General features: G+C 46.3%; 1 protein-coding gene across 3 annotated transcripts in view; it reads left to right on the top strand.

The window, feature by feature from the left end:
* The window catches only part of EYA2 (EYA transcriptional coactivator and phosphatase 2), a 278,029-nt gene that overhangs the window by 216,706 nt on the left and 41,240 nt on the right, over positions 1-20,083 (top strand). For all 3 annotated transcript variants that reach the window (XM_047770951.1, XM_047770952.1, XM_047770950.1), the window contains one exon: positions 12,215-12,304. In XM_047770951.1, coding sequence (XP_047626907.1) covers positions 12,215-12,304 — 90 coding nt within the window. The remainder of the gene's footprint in view (positions 1-12,214; positions 12,305-20,083) is intronic.

Raw genomic sequence — 20,083 nt, 5'->3', positions numbered from 1 at the left:
TAGGTGTGCTTCCGTCGTCCCAGCGTGATCACAAGGGTCCTTATTAAAAGCGAGGCAGGGAGTTCCCGTCGTGGCGCAGTGGTTAACGAATCTGACTAGGAACCATGAGGTTGCGGGTTCGGTCCCTGCCCTTGCTCAGTGGGTTAACGATCCAGCGTTGCCGTGAGCTGTGGTATAGGTTGCAGACACGGCTCGGATCCCGAGTTGCTGTGGCTCTGGCGTAGGCCGGTGGCTACAGCTTCGATTCAACCCCTAGCCTGGGAACCTCCATATGCCGTGGGAGCGGCCCAAGAAATAGCAACAACAACAACAACAACAACAACAAAAAGACAAAAGACAAAAAATAAATAAATTAAATAAAATAAAATAAAAGCGAGGCAGGAGAGGAGGGTGGATGGTAGGATGTGCGAGGTTGGAAGGAAGCGGGGCCAATGCCGAGGAAGGCAGGTGGCCTCTAAAGAAGCTAAAAAAGGCAAGGAACTGGTCTCCTTTGAAACCTCCCAAAGGAACACTTTGATTTTAGACTCCTGATCGCTCCGACTCTAAGAGAATAAGTTTGTGTTGTTTCCAGCCACTGAGTTTGTGGTAGGTTGTTCCAGCAGCCCATAAGAAACTACTATACCTGCTTACATTCATGGCTAACGTCCAGTTAGGGCGAGTGGACTAGGTTTGCCATCAATGGTCACAAACAAATTTCTTGCTAAACTAAATGCAGTGAAGTTGTTTTTTTTAAGTAGGGGGAGGGGTCCCTGAATTAAAGGAAAATACTAAGTTGACATAACATGGCTGCTCTGCGCATTGCAGAGGTGTTACAAGAATGGCCACCGTTTAGAAAATAACAGATTAAACTAATACATTGGAATTTGTAAGTGGGCAAAATTTTCTGATGGGAGATTCTGGACGCTGCTGCTTTTTGCTAATAACATCTAAGCACCAGGAGCAAAAAAAAAAAAAAAAAAATCCCGGCACAACCTTCCAGGTTTCCTCTCCCAGGAGAGCACAGACAGTCCTGTTAATTCTCCCAACAATGATGTGTGGCAGCTCATGCCACGTGTTGCCAACCAGGAACACTCACCTGAGCCTTGGCGTCCAGGGTCAGTGAGACCGGCATGCAGCACCTGCAAGGCTGCCTCCCGCTCCTCAGAACAAAAGCAAGCTTTCCCCTTAGATCGCAATTAGCATAAACTATCTGACCAACTAGTATTGCTTGACCCAAGGGCTCAGAGCTCATCTACCAGGAGCCAGGCAAGGACCGGTCTCCAAGTCTGACCTTTCTTAGGCACATGCAGGGTTTGAGCAACCCAAGCCTGCTGAGTTAACCCTTTTCTGCACAAACAGCCTCCATCCAGATCTTCACAGCAGGGATTCCTAAAGGAAAACAGCTCAACAGCTCGGCTCAAGTGGAGACCACCCGATGCCATAGGGGCTTATGCGTCTGGACATTCATTGGCCAGGGCTGGGGCGGGGGGTGTCCTGCAGCAGCAGACCGCTTCTTCCCAGTCACGTGGCTGAGGCCACGGAACTCAGGCACTTGAGCGGCAAAGCATCATGGCAAGAGCTCCCATCATGGCTCAGCAGTAATGAACCCAGCCAGTATCCATGAGGACTCTGGTTCCATCCCTGGCCTTGCTCAGTGGGTTAAGAATCTGGCCTTGCCATGAGCTACAGTGTAGGTCATAGACGTGGCTTAGATCTGGCGTTGCTGTGGCGGTGGACACCACCGCCACAGCTCCGATTTGATCCCTAGCCTGGGAACTTGCATATGCCACGGGTGTGACCCTAAAAAGAAAAAAAAAAAAAGCATCATGGCATAACCATGAGGATTATGGGATCTGGAGTCAGATCAGACCTGAATTGCAGTCCCCACCCCCTGACAACCCATAAACACACACACAAACACACACACACCCCCCCACACACTCTCCAAGTAAAATAGAAGTTCACCACCACTGCATATGATGGACTCTGATATTTTGCCTATTCTAGAGATGGGCAAACTTTTTCTCTGAAGTGCTAATAAATATTTTAGGCCTTAGGCTAGGCTCTGTAGCACCCATCAACTCCACAGTGGTTGCACAAAAGCAGCCATAAATATTAAGTGAAAAAATAGGCATGGTTGTGTCCCAGTAAAATTTTATTTACAAAAATAGGCAGTGGGCCACAGTTTACTGACTCCTAGAATCGCTTGTATTTCTTTCATTCTTTTTTTCTTTTCTAGTGCTGATCATTGACCTTTCACTAAAAGGATTGAAACACTGCACATTGAAAAACTCATGTAATCTTTGTAAGCCTGTGAGCTAAGTAACCCCGTTTTATAGATGAGAAACTGAGGCACATGGCAGTTCAGTAACTTGTACAAAGTCATCCAGCTGGTAAGAGGTGGAACTGGCCTTGATGGTAAGCCATCTGGCTCAGAGCCCACACTCTCAACTTACTGCAAAGTAGCCAGTAACGATTGGCTATTATTATTATCCAGCCAACTGTTAAAAAAAAAAGACCACAGTCACAAAAGTTAATTTCAAAATGAATTCGGGTGTGTTTTTCTTTTGTTCAGAGGGTTGTGATTCTTAGTATACAGTGTGTGGATCTCATTTCTTTGAATTAAACATGCTTTAGAACCATCTACTACAAAAGCGTGAGAGGCTTGAAATAGAAAACGGGGAAAATTCAGAAAAGGAGATTCTTTAATGGACAAATAGAGTAGTGATTCATTAAAACCTCTTTTTGATAAGAACTTGGACTCCTCTTGAAGTAAAAATGGTTATCTCCTAATCCATGGGATTTGGAAAACAGACCTCTAAGAATTCGGCTTAAACTAGTGGGCTTGTAAATTTGGGGGCGGTGGCGGTCGTTCATAGGAAACAATTGCCATCCATTAAATTGACCCTGAAGAACCTTTGCTTCAGATTTTGAAACTGCCAAGACACCACACTCCGTTTTCTTCAAGTTTGTATGACGTCAGATTAATTTCACTGTAGGGAAAATGTTCTTTCTAGCCTCTTACCCTCTCCCCTCCATCCAAGAAATAAAGCCACGCATCACAAGATAACTTACTGATCCATAAGGCAGATCTCCGAGCAGCCCAGATGGTGAACTTCCCCATCCTCCTGCTGTAATTAAGAGACCCTCACCAAGAATGCGTAATAATCAGGTTACAGAGCCGCATCCAGATCGACAGCATCTGCCTCCAAGGGGGTTGCCAATGCTCAGAGCCTCCTCAGCAGCCTCCTAAATGAAAGCGTGCAGAGCCCACCGCGTCATCAACACTGAACCCTGACAAATCTGTAGAACATTAGGGTCCGTGGAAAAAATCAACCATGCCTTAGTCTGATTTGTACCTTCACCGAGAACCACCCACAAACTCTTGAGTCAGACACAAACCCCACCAGCCCCAACAGCCCCCAGCAGGGTCCTGTCAACAGACTAGTTACAAAGTGAAGCCTGTTTTGGAAACACTCCCTTTACTCAGTGCTCCATTCTGGTTTAAATTGATTGTTTTTTAAGCACAATCAGTTTCGGCTGTTGCTTGTTTAAGAAATTAACCACTGATTTTTTTTTTTTTTAATCCGAAGAATATGGGATGCTGAAGAAAATGGATTGTATGTGAAATATAGTACTTTCACAAAGTACATCTGTCATGAAGTACCCTCTGATTTGGGGTGTTCCTGCTGGGTTTACAGCAACAGGTTCTGGCTTAAGGGTGCAAAGAAGCGACCTAGGGGATTTCTGACAATGACGGACGGATACTTAGGGAGCGCCTGTTGCATACCGGCCCCATGGGCTAGTTTACGCATGCGCAGTCTCATGTAGCCCTCACTGCAACGTCAATCTGGAGCCTTTTATTCGCTGCAGAACGTGGCGTGAAGACTCCCATGTTTTAGGCTTTCCTTGGGAGATGTGCTGGGTCAGATGGAGGGTCCTCCCCCTCCAAGCCATGAGGATGTTTGAGATTTTTATAGTGAGGGTGCATAACCTTTGTAACTAAACAACAAAGAAAAAAGCAAATCACAAACACTAGGTTTACTGTAATCATATTCCTGTTGAAAAAAATTCTTGTGTTTAGAGATGTTTTACTTTTTAGCTAGTGTCCATATACATATATATATATATATATTTGTCTTTTTGCCTTTTCTAGGGCCACTCCCGTGGCATATGGAGGTTCCCAGGCTAGGGGTCCAATCGGAGCTGTAGCTGCCACCCTACACCAGAGCCACAGCAACTCGGGATCCGAGCCACGTCTGCAACCTACACCACAGATCACAGCAATGCCGGATCCTTAACCCACTGAGCAAGGCCAGGGACCGGACCCGCAACCTCATTGTTCCTAGTCAGATTCGTTAACCACTGCACCACGACGGGAACTCCAAGTCCATATATTTTAAAATTAGTTTTATTGAGGTATAATTACCATGCAATAAAATGCACCCATTTTAAGGATATAGTTCAATGAGTTCTGAGTAATGCATATGCTTCTGTAAGTAGAAGAGTTCCCAGAGAGGCATTTTTTAAGTCAGAAAAGATGGAGATCAGATCTGGAGACTGAGGTTCTAGGTGATTTTCACTTTCTTTGCATTGTTGGAATGTTTACAACACCAGTTTTCATTTGGGAAAACAAAAACAAAAACAAACACAGTACCTACATTTTGGAAAAATAAAAGAATGGTGATAGGAGCCACTTCTTTTGGCTCCATGAGATTATGTTATCTAGTCCTCATGAGATTGGAGTAATCGCCTATTTTACCAGGGGTGGGGGCAGTGGTCTGGGGCTCAGGGGGTGAAGGGTGTAGAACTGCTCTATCCAACATGGTAGCCACGAGCCACAAGCGCCTAGTGGACGTGAAATGTGGCAGGTGTCACATACACCAGATTTGAAAATGCAGTGGAAAAAAAGGATGTAAAAAGTCACAGGGTGACTTAAGCCAACAGACCCGGCCGTGGGGGTGGGGATGGTGGTTTATGGAGCACATTAGGGACGCATTCAGCGGGCAGCCTGAGACAAAACCCATGGCTGTCATCCTGCCCTCCCTGCTCACACTGTCTTTCACATTAATTAATGCTGAATCTCCACCAATTTTTTTCCTCTTGGTTTCTCAGTCTTTGCAACCCTGAAGAAACCTTGTCTACCTGGATAGAGTGGCCTGGCCTCAGTAGCACTTTTCGTTACTTAACTCGTGGGACAGTGCTCTTTTCTTGAGCTATTCCTGACCGTTCCACCCCCACCCCCACAACCAGTTTTTATCAAGTTCCTTGGAAAGAGGTCCCTCCCCAAGCAGTTTAAAACAAACTAAGAGGCAGCACACAAGCAGATTTTAGGAAAAGCTGAAATAAGAGAACGTTCAGGGAGGAGATAGGTATTGTAAAGCTCTCCTAGAAACTTTTGAGTGTCTTTACATTTTTGTTTCAGTTTTTAACTGTACAAGAAATGTTTAAATCCTTTCTCTTTAAAAAAAAAAAAATCTCTTTAGGAGTTCCCGTTGTGCTTCAGTGGTTAACAAACCTGACTAGTTTATCTATGAGGATGCAGGTTCGATCCCTGGCCTCGCTCAGTGGCTTAAGGATCCGGGATTGCCATGAGCTGTGGGCCGCAGACAAGGTTTGGATCCCCTGTTGCTGTGGCTGTGATGTAGGCCAGCGGCTACAGCTCTGATTTGACCCTTAGCCTGGGAATGTCCATGTGCAGCAGGTGCGGCCCTCAAAAGACAAAAGGACCAAAAAAATTTTTTAACAAATAAATACAAATTTTTAGAATAGTCTAGATCATGCTAAAGTTCACTTTGATCATCCCCTCTGATTCCTCTGTCCCCTCCTCTCTGCTTTCCAGAAAGAGTTACTATTCTGACTCTGGATAGATCTTCGCAGATGTTTACAAATATATAAGTGCCCATGAAAAACATGTAGGAATATTTTCTATGTTCCCAGGAAATGGTAATAACATGCAGGACATACCTTTCAGAAAACTGTTGCTTTCACTCAATAGTATTTTTTTTTTTTTGATGTGTCTGTGTTAATATGTGGAGATCTGGTTCATTTCTTCCCACTGAATTTAGTTTTCCACTGTCTGAGTATTCCACATTTTATTTCTCTAATCTCCTTTAGCTGGACAACTGAATTGTTTCCAGTCTTTTGCTGTTTACAAACAGTTCTGTAATGAACATCTTTTTACACGCCCCTTGTTCATATATGTGGGTTTTTCTCTAGGGTAAGATTTACTTTAGGGTAATATTACTTAAGTATGTTTCCTTTATTTTTAGTTTCTTTTTGGCCGTGCTTATGGCACAGGGAAGTACCAGAGCCAGGGGTCAAACCCATGCCACAGCAGCGACTGAGTCACAGCAGTGACAACCCTGGGCCCTTAACCCACTATGCCACCAGGGAACTCATAATTTTAGTGTTTTTTGTTTTTGTTTTTTTTGCTTTTTAGGGCCGTACCCACGGCATAGGGAGGAGGTTCCCAGGCTTAGGGGTCAAACTGGAGCTACAGCTGCCGGCCTACACCACAGCCACAGCAATGTGGGATCCGAGCTGCATCTGCAACCTCCACCACAGCTCACGGCAACACCGGATCCTTAACCCACTGAGCACAGCCAGGGATCAAACCTGCATCCTCATGGATACTAGTCAGATTCGTTTCTGCTGCGCCATGATGGGAACTCCTAATTTCGTTTTTTTTAATCCAAGAAATATATGCATATAGTTTAAAACTCATACAGTTCTCCAAAGGAAAATATTACAAAAAACAGCAGCCCCAATGATCTCCCCACCCCCATCCTCTCTTTTTGGCACAGAGGCAACAAGTTTCAAGTCTTGCTGATTCTTTTGGTACTGACCTCCCAGTTTCTGAGGAACCTACTTCTGTGACCCCTTCTTGAGGGTTTTTTCTGTCTTAATCATGATACCTGGCTTCCTCATCTAGAAGATAAGACTTTAGCTCGCTCTCTCTTTTTTTTTTTTTTTTGTCTTTTTGCCTTTTCTAGGGCCGCACCTGTGGCATATGGAGATTCCCAGACTAGGGGTCCAATCGGAGCTGTAGCCACCGGCCTACGCCACAGCCACAGCAACGCAGGATCTGAGCCCCATCTGCAACCTACACCACAGCTCACGGCAACGCCGGATCCTTAACCCACCGAGCGAGGCCAGGGATCGAACCCGCAACCTCATCGTTCCTAGTCGGATTCATTAACCCCTGAGCCACGACGGGAACTCCAAGACTTTAGCTCTCTTTTCTCACCCTTGACTCCATCACACACACGTGCAGGCTTTCCCTTCACATCCTCCCAGTGTCAATGAATTATCGCTTCAACTTGATCAATATGGAGTATTTGCCTTCGTACAACTGCACACTTTTCACAGGTAAGCCATCTTGTCTACCGTAATTACTTCTCCTACTTTGTGTAGTGCCCTGAAACTTGACATTTTAAAAAAAAATAAATCCTATTAACATATGAGTCTTGATGGCACCCTCTTGCTTCCTGTCTGGTACATGGAGGGCTGGTCATAGGTGGTTATAGGTGTACAAACAGCCTCGCCAAGAAAAAAAGTGCCGTTCTGCAGAGGTGAAATGGTCTGGGTATGAGTAATGCGTGGAAACACCCTAAAACCTTTTCCCAGGTCACACAACAATTCCCGGCCTGCCCTGAAAAAAATTGTTTTCCCCATTTTCTCTTCATTTTTCATGGATCACTCTACCCCACGACTTCCAGCCAGGACCCAAAGTGCTAAGCTCTGGCTCTTGGGGCCCTAATGAGGTGTTTCACCTAATGGCTGCATTCCTGGCCTTGATTCTTCACAGTTATGTGTGTGAAGCTGAGATCATTGGTTCTTTTTTTCTTTCTTTCTTTCTTTTTTTCTTTTTTTTTTTTTTTCGTAAGGGTCATGAACGGTTTATGCCCTTAATTCGTTTCTTTTTTAATGGCCGCCCTGTGGCATATAGACATTCCTGGGGCAGGGATCGAATCCAAGCCACAGCAGCAGCAGCACCAGATCCTTTAACCCACAGCGTCGGGCAGAGGATCAAACCTGCTCCTCTGCAGTGACCCAAGCTGCTGCAGTTGGATTCTTCACCCATAGTGCCACAGCGGGAACTCCAATTATTTATCTTTATAATAGCAGTAATACAGCCTCCTGGTGAAAAATTCAACCCAGAAAAGAGGTACATGGAGTGACAGTACAAGGACCCCTCCAAGGCCTCCTCTCTGAGGCAGGGCTACCTGGCTTCCAATCCCAACACTTGCTGGCTGTATGGCCTTGCGCCAGACCTTCAAGGGAGCCTCAGTGTTCTCATCTATAAAATGGGGAAACCACGAGGGCTCACCTCCAAGAGTGCTGTGGACGTTACATGAGTTAATGCTTGATCAGTATTACCCAGGAATATGACTAAGTGATACCTCTCCTCTTAGACCAGTGCTGCTTAACCTTGACTGCACATTGAAATCAGGTGGGGAGCTTTCAGTTTTTCTGATGCCTGGACCCCCCCACCCTCAGTCATTCGGATTTGATTGATCCGAATGACTGGCCTGAGTATCAGGATTTTTTTTTTTAATTTTACTGAAGTATAGTTGATTTACCATGTTGTATAATTTCTGCTGTACAACAAAATGACTCATTTATACATATACAGGAGTTCCCGTCATGGCTCAGCAGTAATGAACCCGACTAGTATCCATGAGGATGAGGGTTCGATCCCTGGCCCCGCTCAGTGGGTTAAGTATCTGACCATTGCCTTGAGCTGTGGTGTTGATCGCAGACATGGCTTGGATCTGGCCTTGCTGTGGCTGTGGTGTAGGCCGGCAACTGCAGCTCTGATTGGACCTCTAACCTGGGAACTTCCATGTGCTGCACCTGCAGCCCTAAAAAGCAAAAAAAATTAAAAATTATGCATGTATATTCTCTTTCATATTCTTTTCCGTCATGGTTTATCTCAGGATATTGAATGTAGTCCCCTGTGCTAGACAGCAGGACCTTGCCGTTTATCCATCCTGTATATACTAGTTTGCATCTGCTCATCTCAAACTCCTAATCCTTCTTTCTTCCAACCTCCTCCCCCTTGGCAATCACAAATCTGTTCTTTATGTCTCTGAATCTGCTTCTGTCTTGTAAATAAATTTATTTGGGAATTCCCATTGTGGCTCAGCTGGTGAACAATCTGACACTGTTTCCTGGGGATGTGGGTTCAATCCCTGGCCTCGCTCAGTGGGTTAAGGATCCTACATTGCCACAAGCTGCGGTGTAGGTCACCGATGTGACTCAGATCCCGAGTTGCTGTGGCTGTGGCACAGGCTGGCAGCTGCAGCTCCGATTCAACTCCTAGCCCAGGCACGTCCATGTGCTACGGTGCAGCCATAAAAGGAAAAAAAAAAAAAAACATTTGTTTGTGTCATGTTTTAGATTCCACATATAAGTGATACCATATGGAATTTGTCTTTCCCTTTCTGACTTACTTTGCTTGGTATGATAATCTCTAGGTCCATCCATGTTGCTGCAAATGGCATTATTTCATTCTTTTTATGACTAAGTAATATTCTATTGTGTATATGTACCACATCTTCTTTATCCATTCATCTGTCCATGAAGGTTTAGGTGGTTTCCATGTCTTAGCTATTGTGAATAGTGCTACTACGAACATAGGGTGCATGTATCTTTTCAAATTTTAGCTTTATCTGGGTATATGCCCAGGAGTAGAATTGCTGGAGCGTATGGCAACTCTATTTCTATTTCTATTTTTTGAGGAACCTCTGTACTGTTTTCCATAGTGGCTGCACCAATTTATATTCCCACCAATGGTGTAAGAGGATTCACTTTTCTCCACACCCTCCCCAACATTTATTATTTGTAGACTTTTTAATGATGGCCATTCTGACCAGTGGGAGGTGGTAAGGTACCTCATTATAGTTTTGATTTGCATTTCTCTAATAATTAGTCATGATGACCATCTTTTCATGTGCCTCTTGGCTGCCTGTATGTCTTGTTTGGAGAAATGTCTGTTGCGTCTTCAGACCATTTTTCGATTGGGTTGTTCGTTTTTTTACTCCTGATTTATCTGAGCTGTTTGTATATTTTGGAAATTAAGCCCTGTCCACTATATCATTTCCAAATATTTTCTCCCAGTCCATAGACTGTCTTTTTGTTTTGCTTATGGTTTCCTTTGCACATCAGGATTTTTAAATTCCTCAGACCACCACAGTGTACAGCTTGGGTTGAGGACCATTATGCTTCATTATTTCCACATGTATCAGTTGGGATAGGTAAGGTTATGCTGTGATAACAAACATCCCCCAGATCTCATCTACTCGTTTATGGTACGTGTCCATCGTGGTGTGTGGTCTGTTGCAGCTTGGAACCCAAGCTGACCGAGTAGCTTCTACCTGAAACATTGAGTCCTGTGCAGTGGGAAGCGAGAGCATGGTGAGCCATGCAGTAGTGCTTAAAGCTTCCAACCGGAAGTGAAACGTAAATTCTGTTCCCATTTCATTGGCCAAAACAAGTCACATGTTCATACTTGAGTTCAACAGGGAGCATCTGTCTCAAGTCCAGCAGGCTTTTTCTGCAGAGGGCCAGATAGAAAATATTTCAGGATCCATCAGGATCTGTTGCAACTATTCACCTATGTCTTTAAGGCACAAAAGCAACCATAGGCAGCACCCTGTCCAAACGTATGAAAATCACTCTTGGATCATAAGCTATTCAAAAACAGGCAGCAGGTCAAGTCTAGCCCATGAACCATAGTTTTCCAAGCCCTGGTGTGTATCAGCCTCCTGTAGGAAGAAGCTCTTCAAGAAGGGACTCCAAATATGGGTGGAGAGTAATGCAGTCTACCACACTATGTGTATAGAAAACAGAGGGACTGGAGTTCCTGTTGTGGCTGAAGGGAAATGGATCTGACTCGCATCCATGAGGATGCAGGTTCAATCCCTGGCCTTACTCAGTGGGTTAAGGATCCAGCGTTGCCATGAGCTGCGATGTAGGTCTCAGAGGCAGCTCGGATCCCATGTTGCTGTGGCAGTAGCATAGGCTGGCAGTTCAACCCCTAGCGCTGAATCTCCATATGCTGACGTTGCAGCCCTAAAAAGACAACAGAAAGAAAGGAAGGAAAGGAAGGAAAGGAAGGAAAGGAAGGAAAGGAAGGAAGGAAGGAAGGAAGGAAGGAAGGAAGGAAAGAAAGGAAGGAAGGAAGGAAGGAAGGAAGGAAGGAAGGAAGGAAGAAAGAAAGAGAGAGACAGACAAGACAGGGAGAGACCAAGACAGAGCAGAGGGAGAGAGAATGGACCCTATTACAGTACATTATATTTTACTCACTATACTGTGATACTGTGATACAACTTGCTTTTGTTCCTTAATACTGTGTTTCTGGATGTTTCTTTCATGTCAGGAGTTCTAGCATGAGTCTTTTTTTTTTTTTTTTTTTTGCTTTTTAGGGCCGACATTGGAGGCATTGTGGCATATGGTAATTGCCAAGCCTAGGGGTCCAATCGGAGCTACAATTGCTGGCCTACCCCACAGCCACGGCAATGCAGGGTCCGAGCCACATCTGTGACCTACACCACAGCTCACAGCAACACCAGACCCTTAACCCACTGAGCGAGGCCGGGAACTGAACCCGCATCCTCATGGATACGAGTCAGGATCCTTACCGCTGAGCCACAACAGGAAGTCCTGACTCCATTTTTTTAATGGCTGTCTAGTTTTCCCTGATATGAATGTATTATAGTGGGTTTTGTTTGTGTGTTTGTTTTTATAGTGAATCCTCTCAGGTTAGATAACAGTGGTTTTCTCAATAACCAGAGGAGGAAAGCAGCCCCATAGAGCGATACTGTAAAGAGAAAAGCAACATCCCAGCTCTCAGCAACATCTCAGTAATTTGGACATAGTTATACTGCTTTTTCCGGACTCTCTCAGCCTCCCTGGAAATACACATCTTTCAAGAGGCTTTTTCCTTTATTACAGCCTTTGCTGGCTCTTGCAACACGGAACGCAGTGGCCATTCCAGGGGTGTATTTGGGGAGAGATTATAACACGGAAGAGGGTTAAATAGAAACAATGAAGTGGCAGCGACATCTCGGAAGCTGTGTAACGTTATCACCCTGACCCCACCGAGAGAGACACACTGGGACAGTGTGTGAGTTGTGCAGATGAGGAAGGACCAAAACCCCCCATCACGGGTGGGCCGGGGGAGGCGGAGATGACGGCAGCCCCACTTTCATCCTTGTCTTCCTCACAGGACACCACAACGTCCGTGCGCATCGGCCTGATGATGGAAGAAATGATCTTCAGCCTTGCAGACACGCATCTGTTCTTCAATGACCTGGAGGTTTGGAGTTGCTTGATTGCTTATTTTATTCCATTGCCACTGTATTTCATCACCTGCATCTGGTTTGGGGGACAAGACACTGCCTTTCTTTTTCCTTTTCTCCCTTTTTTTTTCTTTTCTTTTTTTTTTTTTTTTTTTTTTTAGCGTTTGGAGGCTAGAAACTTTTATTTGAAACCCTCAAGAAGGCACGAAACTGTGGCCAGCCACGTCTTATTGGAAACACACTTGACCGGATTCGCTCCCTGGCTGCTCCATGCAGGGAAGGGGCTCTTCTCTCTGCTTTTGTGGGTGATGTCCACTGGCAGTCTTACTAATCCAATAAAGGCTGTGTAGTTTCTTCCTCTTGAAATTTGCTATTTAATAAGTTTATTAAAGCAAATTAGTACAGATCCCCCTGGGTCAGTTATAATCAGCAATGGGCCAGGATGGAAGCTTTTAAAAACAATTTACATTCCCCTGAAAACATGTTTTACAAAGAGAGAGAGAGTGAGCAGTGGGACCACGCTGATTTGAAGTATCTGCTCCTGTGCCCCTAAGCAAGTAGCAAGGAGATGGGAGAAAGGGGAGAGCAGCTTCAGAAATAAATTTAGTTCCTTTGTTTATACCCAGCCTAGGTCTGAAAGATTGGGGAAGAATTTCAATTAGAAAACCTATCTAGGAGTTCCCATGTGGCTCAGCAGGTTAAGTACCTGATGTTGTCACTGCAACAGCTCAGGTCATTGCTGTGGTGCAGGTTCAGTCCCTGCCCCGGGAACTTCCACATGCCATGGACGAAAATAAAAAAATAAAAAAGCTACTAAAGCAAAAGCAAAGGAACAGAAAGCCATGCGATGAACAAAGGTAAGGCATTGTACAAAAAAAAAAAAAAAATCTGGCTCAGGCTAACTAAGCAATTAAGTTCAGAGTCTGTCCCTGAGCTTCCTGGTAGCCAAAACAAGGAGGGAAATACAACACACTATTTACTCCTAATGAAAGAGCAAGCAGCTTTCTCCAAGGTGAGGAAAGGTCTTCAGTTGCTAAGAGGACTAATATGGGAATCTTCTGGCTTTGTGATTACTTTCTAATTATTGGTTTAACAGATTGGAAAATAAAGGCAACCTAAAGTAAAACTGTAGAAAGAACAATTCTATTTATACTAGGAATATTTTTTCCTAGAATCTGGAAAATCCCTGGGGACTCAACTGCGACATAAAAATATGAAGGCTGTAAATTCCAGATTTGTCCTGGCCAGGCCAGAGTGTTACTGATGCTTATCGTCAGGAAAGTAGACAGGTTCTCCTTTCTGGTCTGCAGTCCTGGAGTTCCAGAAGAAGAAATCCTGGCTTAAACAATCAATCTTGCGTTCTACCCAGTCTGAGCAAGCCACTGGGGCCTCGGTCCTCCTATCTGTGAAATGGGATTGATGCTCTCTCCAACATCTTTTTTAAAGAGAGAACTCTTTGACAGAGAATTTTGGAGTTGTGGAGAATGCCACTAGCATCAAGGCCCACAGCTACCTCCTTAGTCAAAAGCAATGTGCAAACTCCCTTTACAAAGACCCCCTCATGTCTTAGGGGGAAAAAGAAAGAGCAAATTTAAATTTTTTGATGGAAAAAGAAAACTCATGGCAATTAAATTCAGTAAGCATTTATGAAGTCTAATGTAGTAAAGACTCATCTGATTGTAGCAAGCAAAACTCAACTTGCCTTAGCTAAATAAGTAAAAAAATAAATGGAAATCATTGGCCCTTGTAGTTGAAAAGCCCAGGAAAGATTTTGTTTTTCCCTGTGTCTTCCTTAGAATGTCACTTTTAAGAGAGCAGGGACCCTGTCTGCCTGATTCAATCCAAATCCCCAAGGACCAGGCAATAAACAGCCATAAAGACCATAACTGAGAATGTTTGTGACAGTGGAAAGGACCTGAAGGAAATGAAACAGTCAGATGTGATAGTGAGTGACGCAGGCGAGGAAGGAGGGTGGGGAGCAGCATCCCCAAGGGAGCCAGGGACGATGTCTTGAGGAGGTGGCACTGGACCCAAGGCCTGAATGATGACAGGCGCCAGCCAGGTGGAAATCAAAGGAGGTGGGATCAGCAGATGCAAAGGCCCTGAGGTGAGAACCACTGTGCTGGACTCTAGGATTGACGAGAAGGCCACGCGATGAGGGTGAGTGGGTGAAAGCAAGGGAGCAGCTGTTGGGATAGATGCGTCTGGAGGGGGAGGCATGGGCCAGACACGAGCTTATGCAGAGTTTCTTCTGAGTGCTGTGGACAAGCATGGGGCGAGGGAGCCGGAAACAGGAAGGGCCACGTGACCTGGGTTTTGTTTTAAAGGGACCACTCTGGCCGCTGCATGGAGAATGGGCAGCAGGAGGGGAAGTGTAGAGACAGGATAACCAGGAAACAGATGACTGCAGTCGTCCACGCAAAAGGAGAAAAATGGGTTGGATTGAGGTGGTAAGATGTGGGCTTCGGGAAGGCGGTCGAGCTGAGAGGCCTTGCTGATGAGCTGGAGAGGAGGGTGAGGGAGAGAGAGGAGTCCAGAGGGACTCCGGGCCTGACCTGACCTGACCTGACCAGGGGTGGTGGTGCCATCCTCTGCAGGGGGCAACCCGGGGATGATGGAGAATCCATCTCTGTCGTGGGCACACGGGGTCTGAAATGTCTGGGACACCCCAGGGAAGATACCAAGCCAACAAGCTGATACACGAGCGTGAAGCTCTTGCGCAGTAAAAAATGGCAGACACGTAGTAGGGGGTTTGTCCGTCTTGGTTGAACCTGAGGCTCAGAACCAGGTATTTTCTGGGACTGGTGTGTGTTCAAGCCCATGTCTTCAGAAGCCCCTCTGCCGGTCCTCGCTGGCCCCAAAGTCAGAGTCTTGGAAAAGGATCTTAATTACCAGCTGGAGCTACTCAGGGAAGCCAGTTTGTTTTTCTTCGCTACATTTTTTTCCCCAGATGTCCCCGGTGCCAGAAGCCCTGAGGGCACCTCAGCAGAATTGAAACCATGTTACGCGATGGAGAAGTTAAGACTCACACAAGTGAAAACACATTGCCTGCTCGGTGCCCCCATCAAACTCTGAGGGGCAGCCTCGTGGAGCTCCCCAGGGGGGCCGTTTGGGGCTGGGGCCTGCAGGAGGCCCGCCCGAGGCCCGGCTCCTGTATGGCGTGGTCAGATGATGGGGTTTAGGGAACAAAGTCAGATCCCTTTCTGCTGCAGGCCTGCAGAGCCCTCTGCAAGTAAGGGGGTCAGTTCCCATAAGCAGCAGCAACTTGCAGAGAATTGAGCGTTAGCCAGGCCCTACTCTAAGTACTATGGATTCAGTAGCAAAAAAAAAAAAAAAAAACCAGCAAGATCCCCACCATGGAGGCATTGACCTTCCTGTTGGCGAAGCAAACCATAAACAACTGGATAGAAAATGCCAGATGAAGTGCTCGGAAGAGAAACCAGCAGAGTCGAAGGAGATGGTCTCAGGGGCTATTTTACTTGGTATAACCAAGGAAGGCTTGTCTGACATTTGGGCAGAGACCTGAAGGAGGTGAGAGAGAGGACCATATGGGTACCTGGGCGAAGACTGCACCAGGCAGAGGAAGCAGCAGTGCAAAGGCCCTGGGGCATGGTCAAGGTCAGCAAGTTCCAGGAACAGGGAGGAAACCAGTGCGGCTGAACTGAAGGATCTGGAAGGGTTGTGGAGGGCCTTGTCGGGAAGGGGGAGACAGATCAGGTGGGGCCTTGGGGCCATCATGAAGGCTTCAGATCATATTCCAAGGGTGACAAGAAGCCACTGGGGCTTTTTGAGCGGGGGAGCAGCTCACAGTGCAGAGGCTCCCTCTGGCTGCTGGCTGGAGAACAGACCAGGTACTTGTTAGTTCAGTGGTTCCAGGACTCAAAGGTGCAAGTGCTCATGGAGAAGAATCCATGAGGTGGGAGGACTGGTCAGAGACAAGGTAGGTGCCAAGTTCAGCTGTGTCTCAGGACATTGGGGATGTGTGTCCTGAGTTTAGAGCAGGCACCTGCTAATCAGCTCAATCTGCCTTTGAGTCCTGGTTCCACCATCTCCGGGCTGTGTGACCTGGGCAAGTCACTCCATTTCCTGGACCCTCAGTTTTCTCACCTGTTAAATGGGTAGAAGAAAATCTACCAGAGTTCCCATTATGGCTCAGCAGAAATGAACCCAATGAGCATCCATGAGGATGTGGTGTTCGATCCCTGACCCCGCTCGGTGGGTTATGGATCCAGTGTTGCTGCGAGCTGCAGTGTAGGCTGCAGAGGAGGCTCAGATCTGGCATTCTTGTGGCTGTGGCTGTGGCGTAGGCTGGAAGCTATAGTTCCAACTTGACCCCTAGCCTGGGAACTTCCATATGCCGCACTTGCGGCCCTTTAAAAAAAAAAAAGCCTGCCTTCCAGGGTTGTAATGATAAAAGGAGATCATACGGAAGCCATCAGCACAGAACCTGGCACACTGCACCAGGGTGGGGGGCAAACCGTTTAATACAAATCATTTGATGTATTGTACAATGAGCTGGAAGATATAACTAGCTTGCCCAGTCCCTGATTTGACCATCATTCAATAGCGATGCATGTAACACAGAGACACCGTAAGGATTATGACAGTCGTGAGCGACCTGGGCCTAAATCAGCCACCTGGAGTTGGGGCATAAATATCTGACAATTACCGGGCCCACTTGCCCTTGTGAGAGGGCGGCTGCTTTTGCCTTAAAATCCAGGGAAGAGGCCCCTCATCTGAATCATCAGCTGGGGAGCGGGGCGAGGGTGGAGGTTGGAGTGAAACTCGCACACCTGCGGCTCGGGAGCGTCGAAAGCATCCTGAGCTCCCTGAACTGCGCATGTGCGGCCGCCAGAGCTCTCCTCCCAGCTCGACAGAGGCGCTTAGGAGCAAGCACCGCCCTCGGGGGTTTAATGTGGGGGCTCAGTGTCCAGAGGGGGGTGGGGAGGAGGCGATGCCATTCATCCCCATGGCCCCTGCGTGAAGGTGAGCGAGGAAAGCCGGCCAGATTCAGGTGAGAGATGCAACCATCCTCGCCGTCTTGGCTTTGCCATCTTCCCTCGTTTGACTCAGAGAGCCGGCTCCCTCCGAGTCCAGCAACCTTCTTCTCATCAAGTCGGGGAGGGTAAGTTGGGCACCAGGAGAGAAGTGTGGGCTTCTAACAGGCGGGGCCAGGAATGCCCCATAACCCAGTACTTCGTACAGCCTTGTACGGGAAGGACTCGTTCCACCCAAAATGTGCGGGCACCCCCGTGAGAAACACGCGCCCAGCCCTTGCGAGCAGTCAGTCAGCTGCACCGGATTTATGGATCTCCCTGGGTCAGTGCAAGCCGGGCTTCATGTGGCTTGCTTTTACTTGAAAAACAAATTTTTTGCTGTTTAACTTACAGGTTTTTCTTATTAGCGTTTTAGGAAGAAAAATGATTGGTGCATGATGCCAGTGATTCCATAGGTTAAACTGCTTAGGATGAAACTAAGGTTTTATTTTAGTTGTTTGTTTGTTTGGGGTTTTTTTGGGGGGGAGTATAGTCGATTTACCATGTTGGATTAGTTTCTGGTGTCCGGCAAAGTGATACTTTTTCATATTCTTCTCCGTTATGGTTTAGGATATTGAATATAGTTCCCTGTGCTATACAGTAGGACCTTGTTGTTATTTTATATCTGTTAATCCCAAACAACTATTCTTCCATGACCCCTCCCCTTCCCCTTTTGGTAACCATAAATCTGTTTTCTGTGCCTGTCAGTCTGTTTCTTTTTTGTAAATAAGTTCATTTGTATCCTTTGTTTAGATTCCACATACAAGTGATACTGTGTGGTATTTGTCTTTCTCTTTCTGACTGATTTAGTGTGATAATCTCTAGGTTCACCCATGTTGCTGCAAATGGCATCATTTCATTCTTTTTTATGGCTGAGTAATATTGCATTGTGTATATATACTACAATTTCTTTATCTATTCATCTGTTAATGGACATTTAGGTTTCTTCCATGTCTTGGCTATTGTAAATAATGCTGCTTTGAATACTGAGGTGCATGTGTGTTTTCGAATTAGAGTTTCCTCCAGATATGTGTCCAAGTAGGATTGCTGGATCACATGGCAACTCTAGTTTTTAAGGAATCTCAGTACTGTTTTCTAGAGTGGCTGCACCAATTTACATTCCCACCAACAGTGTAGGAGGGGTCCCTTGTCTCCATACCGTTTCCAGCATTTGTTATCTGTGGCTTTTTCAGTGATGGCCATTCTGACCCGTGAGACTTGATTGTACTTTTGATTTGCGTTTCTCTAATAATCAGAAGCTCAGGCTTGAAATAAAACAGAGAGTTGATTGAAAGGGGCATGGTAGGGTGCCTCTCAAATAGTAGTGGTGAATCTTGTTTGAGAAGTTGTGTCCCTCGTATCAGTTATGTCTCAGTACTTTAAATCTCAGCGTGAGAGAAAATGTATCTCTTACAGAAGGTCACTGTCAAAACCACTTGAAAGCCAATATTCTAGAGCAGGGCCGTCCAGTAGGACTTCCCACAGCCATGGCGGCCTTCTGCTCTGCACTGTCCCACACGGTCACCGCGGGCCACGTGGGCTTACTGAGCACTCGAAATATGGCTAGTGCGCCTGAGGCACTGAATTTTTAGTTGTATTTCATTTTAAGTCGTTTTCATGGAATTAGCCACATGTGGCTGGTGGCTTTCGTATTGGACAGAACATAACATTTACCTCATTGTACTCACTGTAGAAAGTTCTGTGAGAGAGTTCTGAAGCCCTGCATTTGTCAGACATGACCTACATTTTCAGTTAGGATGGTGCTAATAATACTGATAACAGCAGGAATCACAGGGGCATTCACTGAGTACTTCCTGGGTGCCAGGCACTATCCTGTGTGGTTTACATGCATTAACTTGCTTGAGTCTCGCCATGGTTATCTCCATTCTCTCAGTCAGCTTGGGCTCCCATAATGAAATACCACAGACTCTTCAGCGTCCACAACAGAAATTAAATTTCTTACTGTTCTGGAAGCTCGAAGTCCCACATCAGGGTGCTGGCAAACGTGGTTTCTGGTGAGAACACTCTCGTTGGCCTGTAGAGGGCGCCTTGTCCCCATGTCTCCTCAGGGCCTCTCCTAGGTGTGTGTACAAGGAGAGGGAGAGAAAGCGAGAGAAAGAGTATGTGCCAGACAGCTCTGCTGTCTCTGCTTCCAAGGGCACTAATCCTCTCAGATCAGGGCCCCACCCTTGTGACTTCATTGAACCTTAATTGCTTCCTTCTCCAAATACAGCCACGCTAAGGGTCATGACTTCACCCTCTGAATCGGGGGAGGACACAAACATTCAGTCCATAACACCCATTTTACAAATAAAGAAACGGGAGTTCCCGTCGTGGCGCAGTGGTTAACGAATCTGACTAGGAACCATGAGGTTGCGGGTTCGGTCCCTGCCCTTGCTCAGTGGGTTAAGGATCTGGCGTTGCTGTGAGCTGTGGTGTCGGTTGCAGACGCAGCTCAGATCCCGCGTTGCTGTGGCTCTGGCGTAGGCTGGAGGCTACAGCTCCGATTTGACCCCGAGCCTGGGAACCTCCATATGCCGCGGGAGCAGCCTAAGAAATAGCAAAAAGACAAAAAAATAAAATAAAAATAAATTAAAAAAATAAAGAAACAGAGGCACCGAGAGGTTAAGCGAGCAGCCCGAAGTCACACAGTTGGCAGTCGCAGTATTCAGACCCAGGCGGCCTGGCTCCAAAGCGCTTGCCCTTAACCACTGTGCTACCTCTCCCTGGAGAACAGCTGCCATCTGGCTGAGAAAGACA

This window comes from Phacochoerus africanus, chromosome 3, assembly GCF_016906955.1.
Source record: "Phacochoerus africanus isolate WHEZ1 chromosome 3, ROS_Pafr_v1, whole genome shotgun sequence".
In the NCBI taxonomy this organism is placed as follows: domain Eukaryota; kingdom Metazoa; phylum Chordata; class Mammalia; order Artiodactyla; family Suidae; genus Phacochoerus; species Phacochoerus africanus.
Note: the sequence above shows the minus strand (reverse complement) of the source record. Positions and strands in the feature narration are given on the sequence as shown.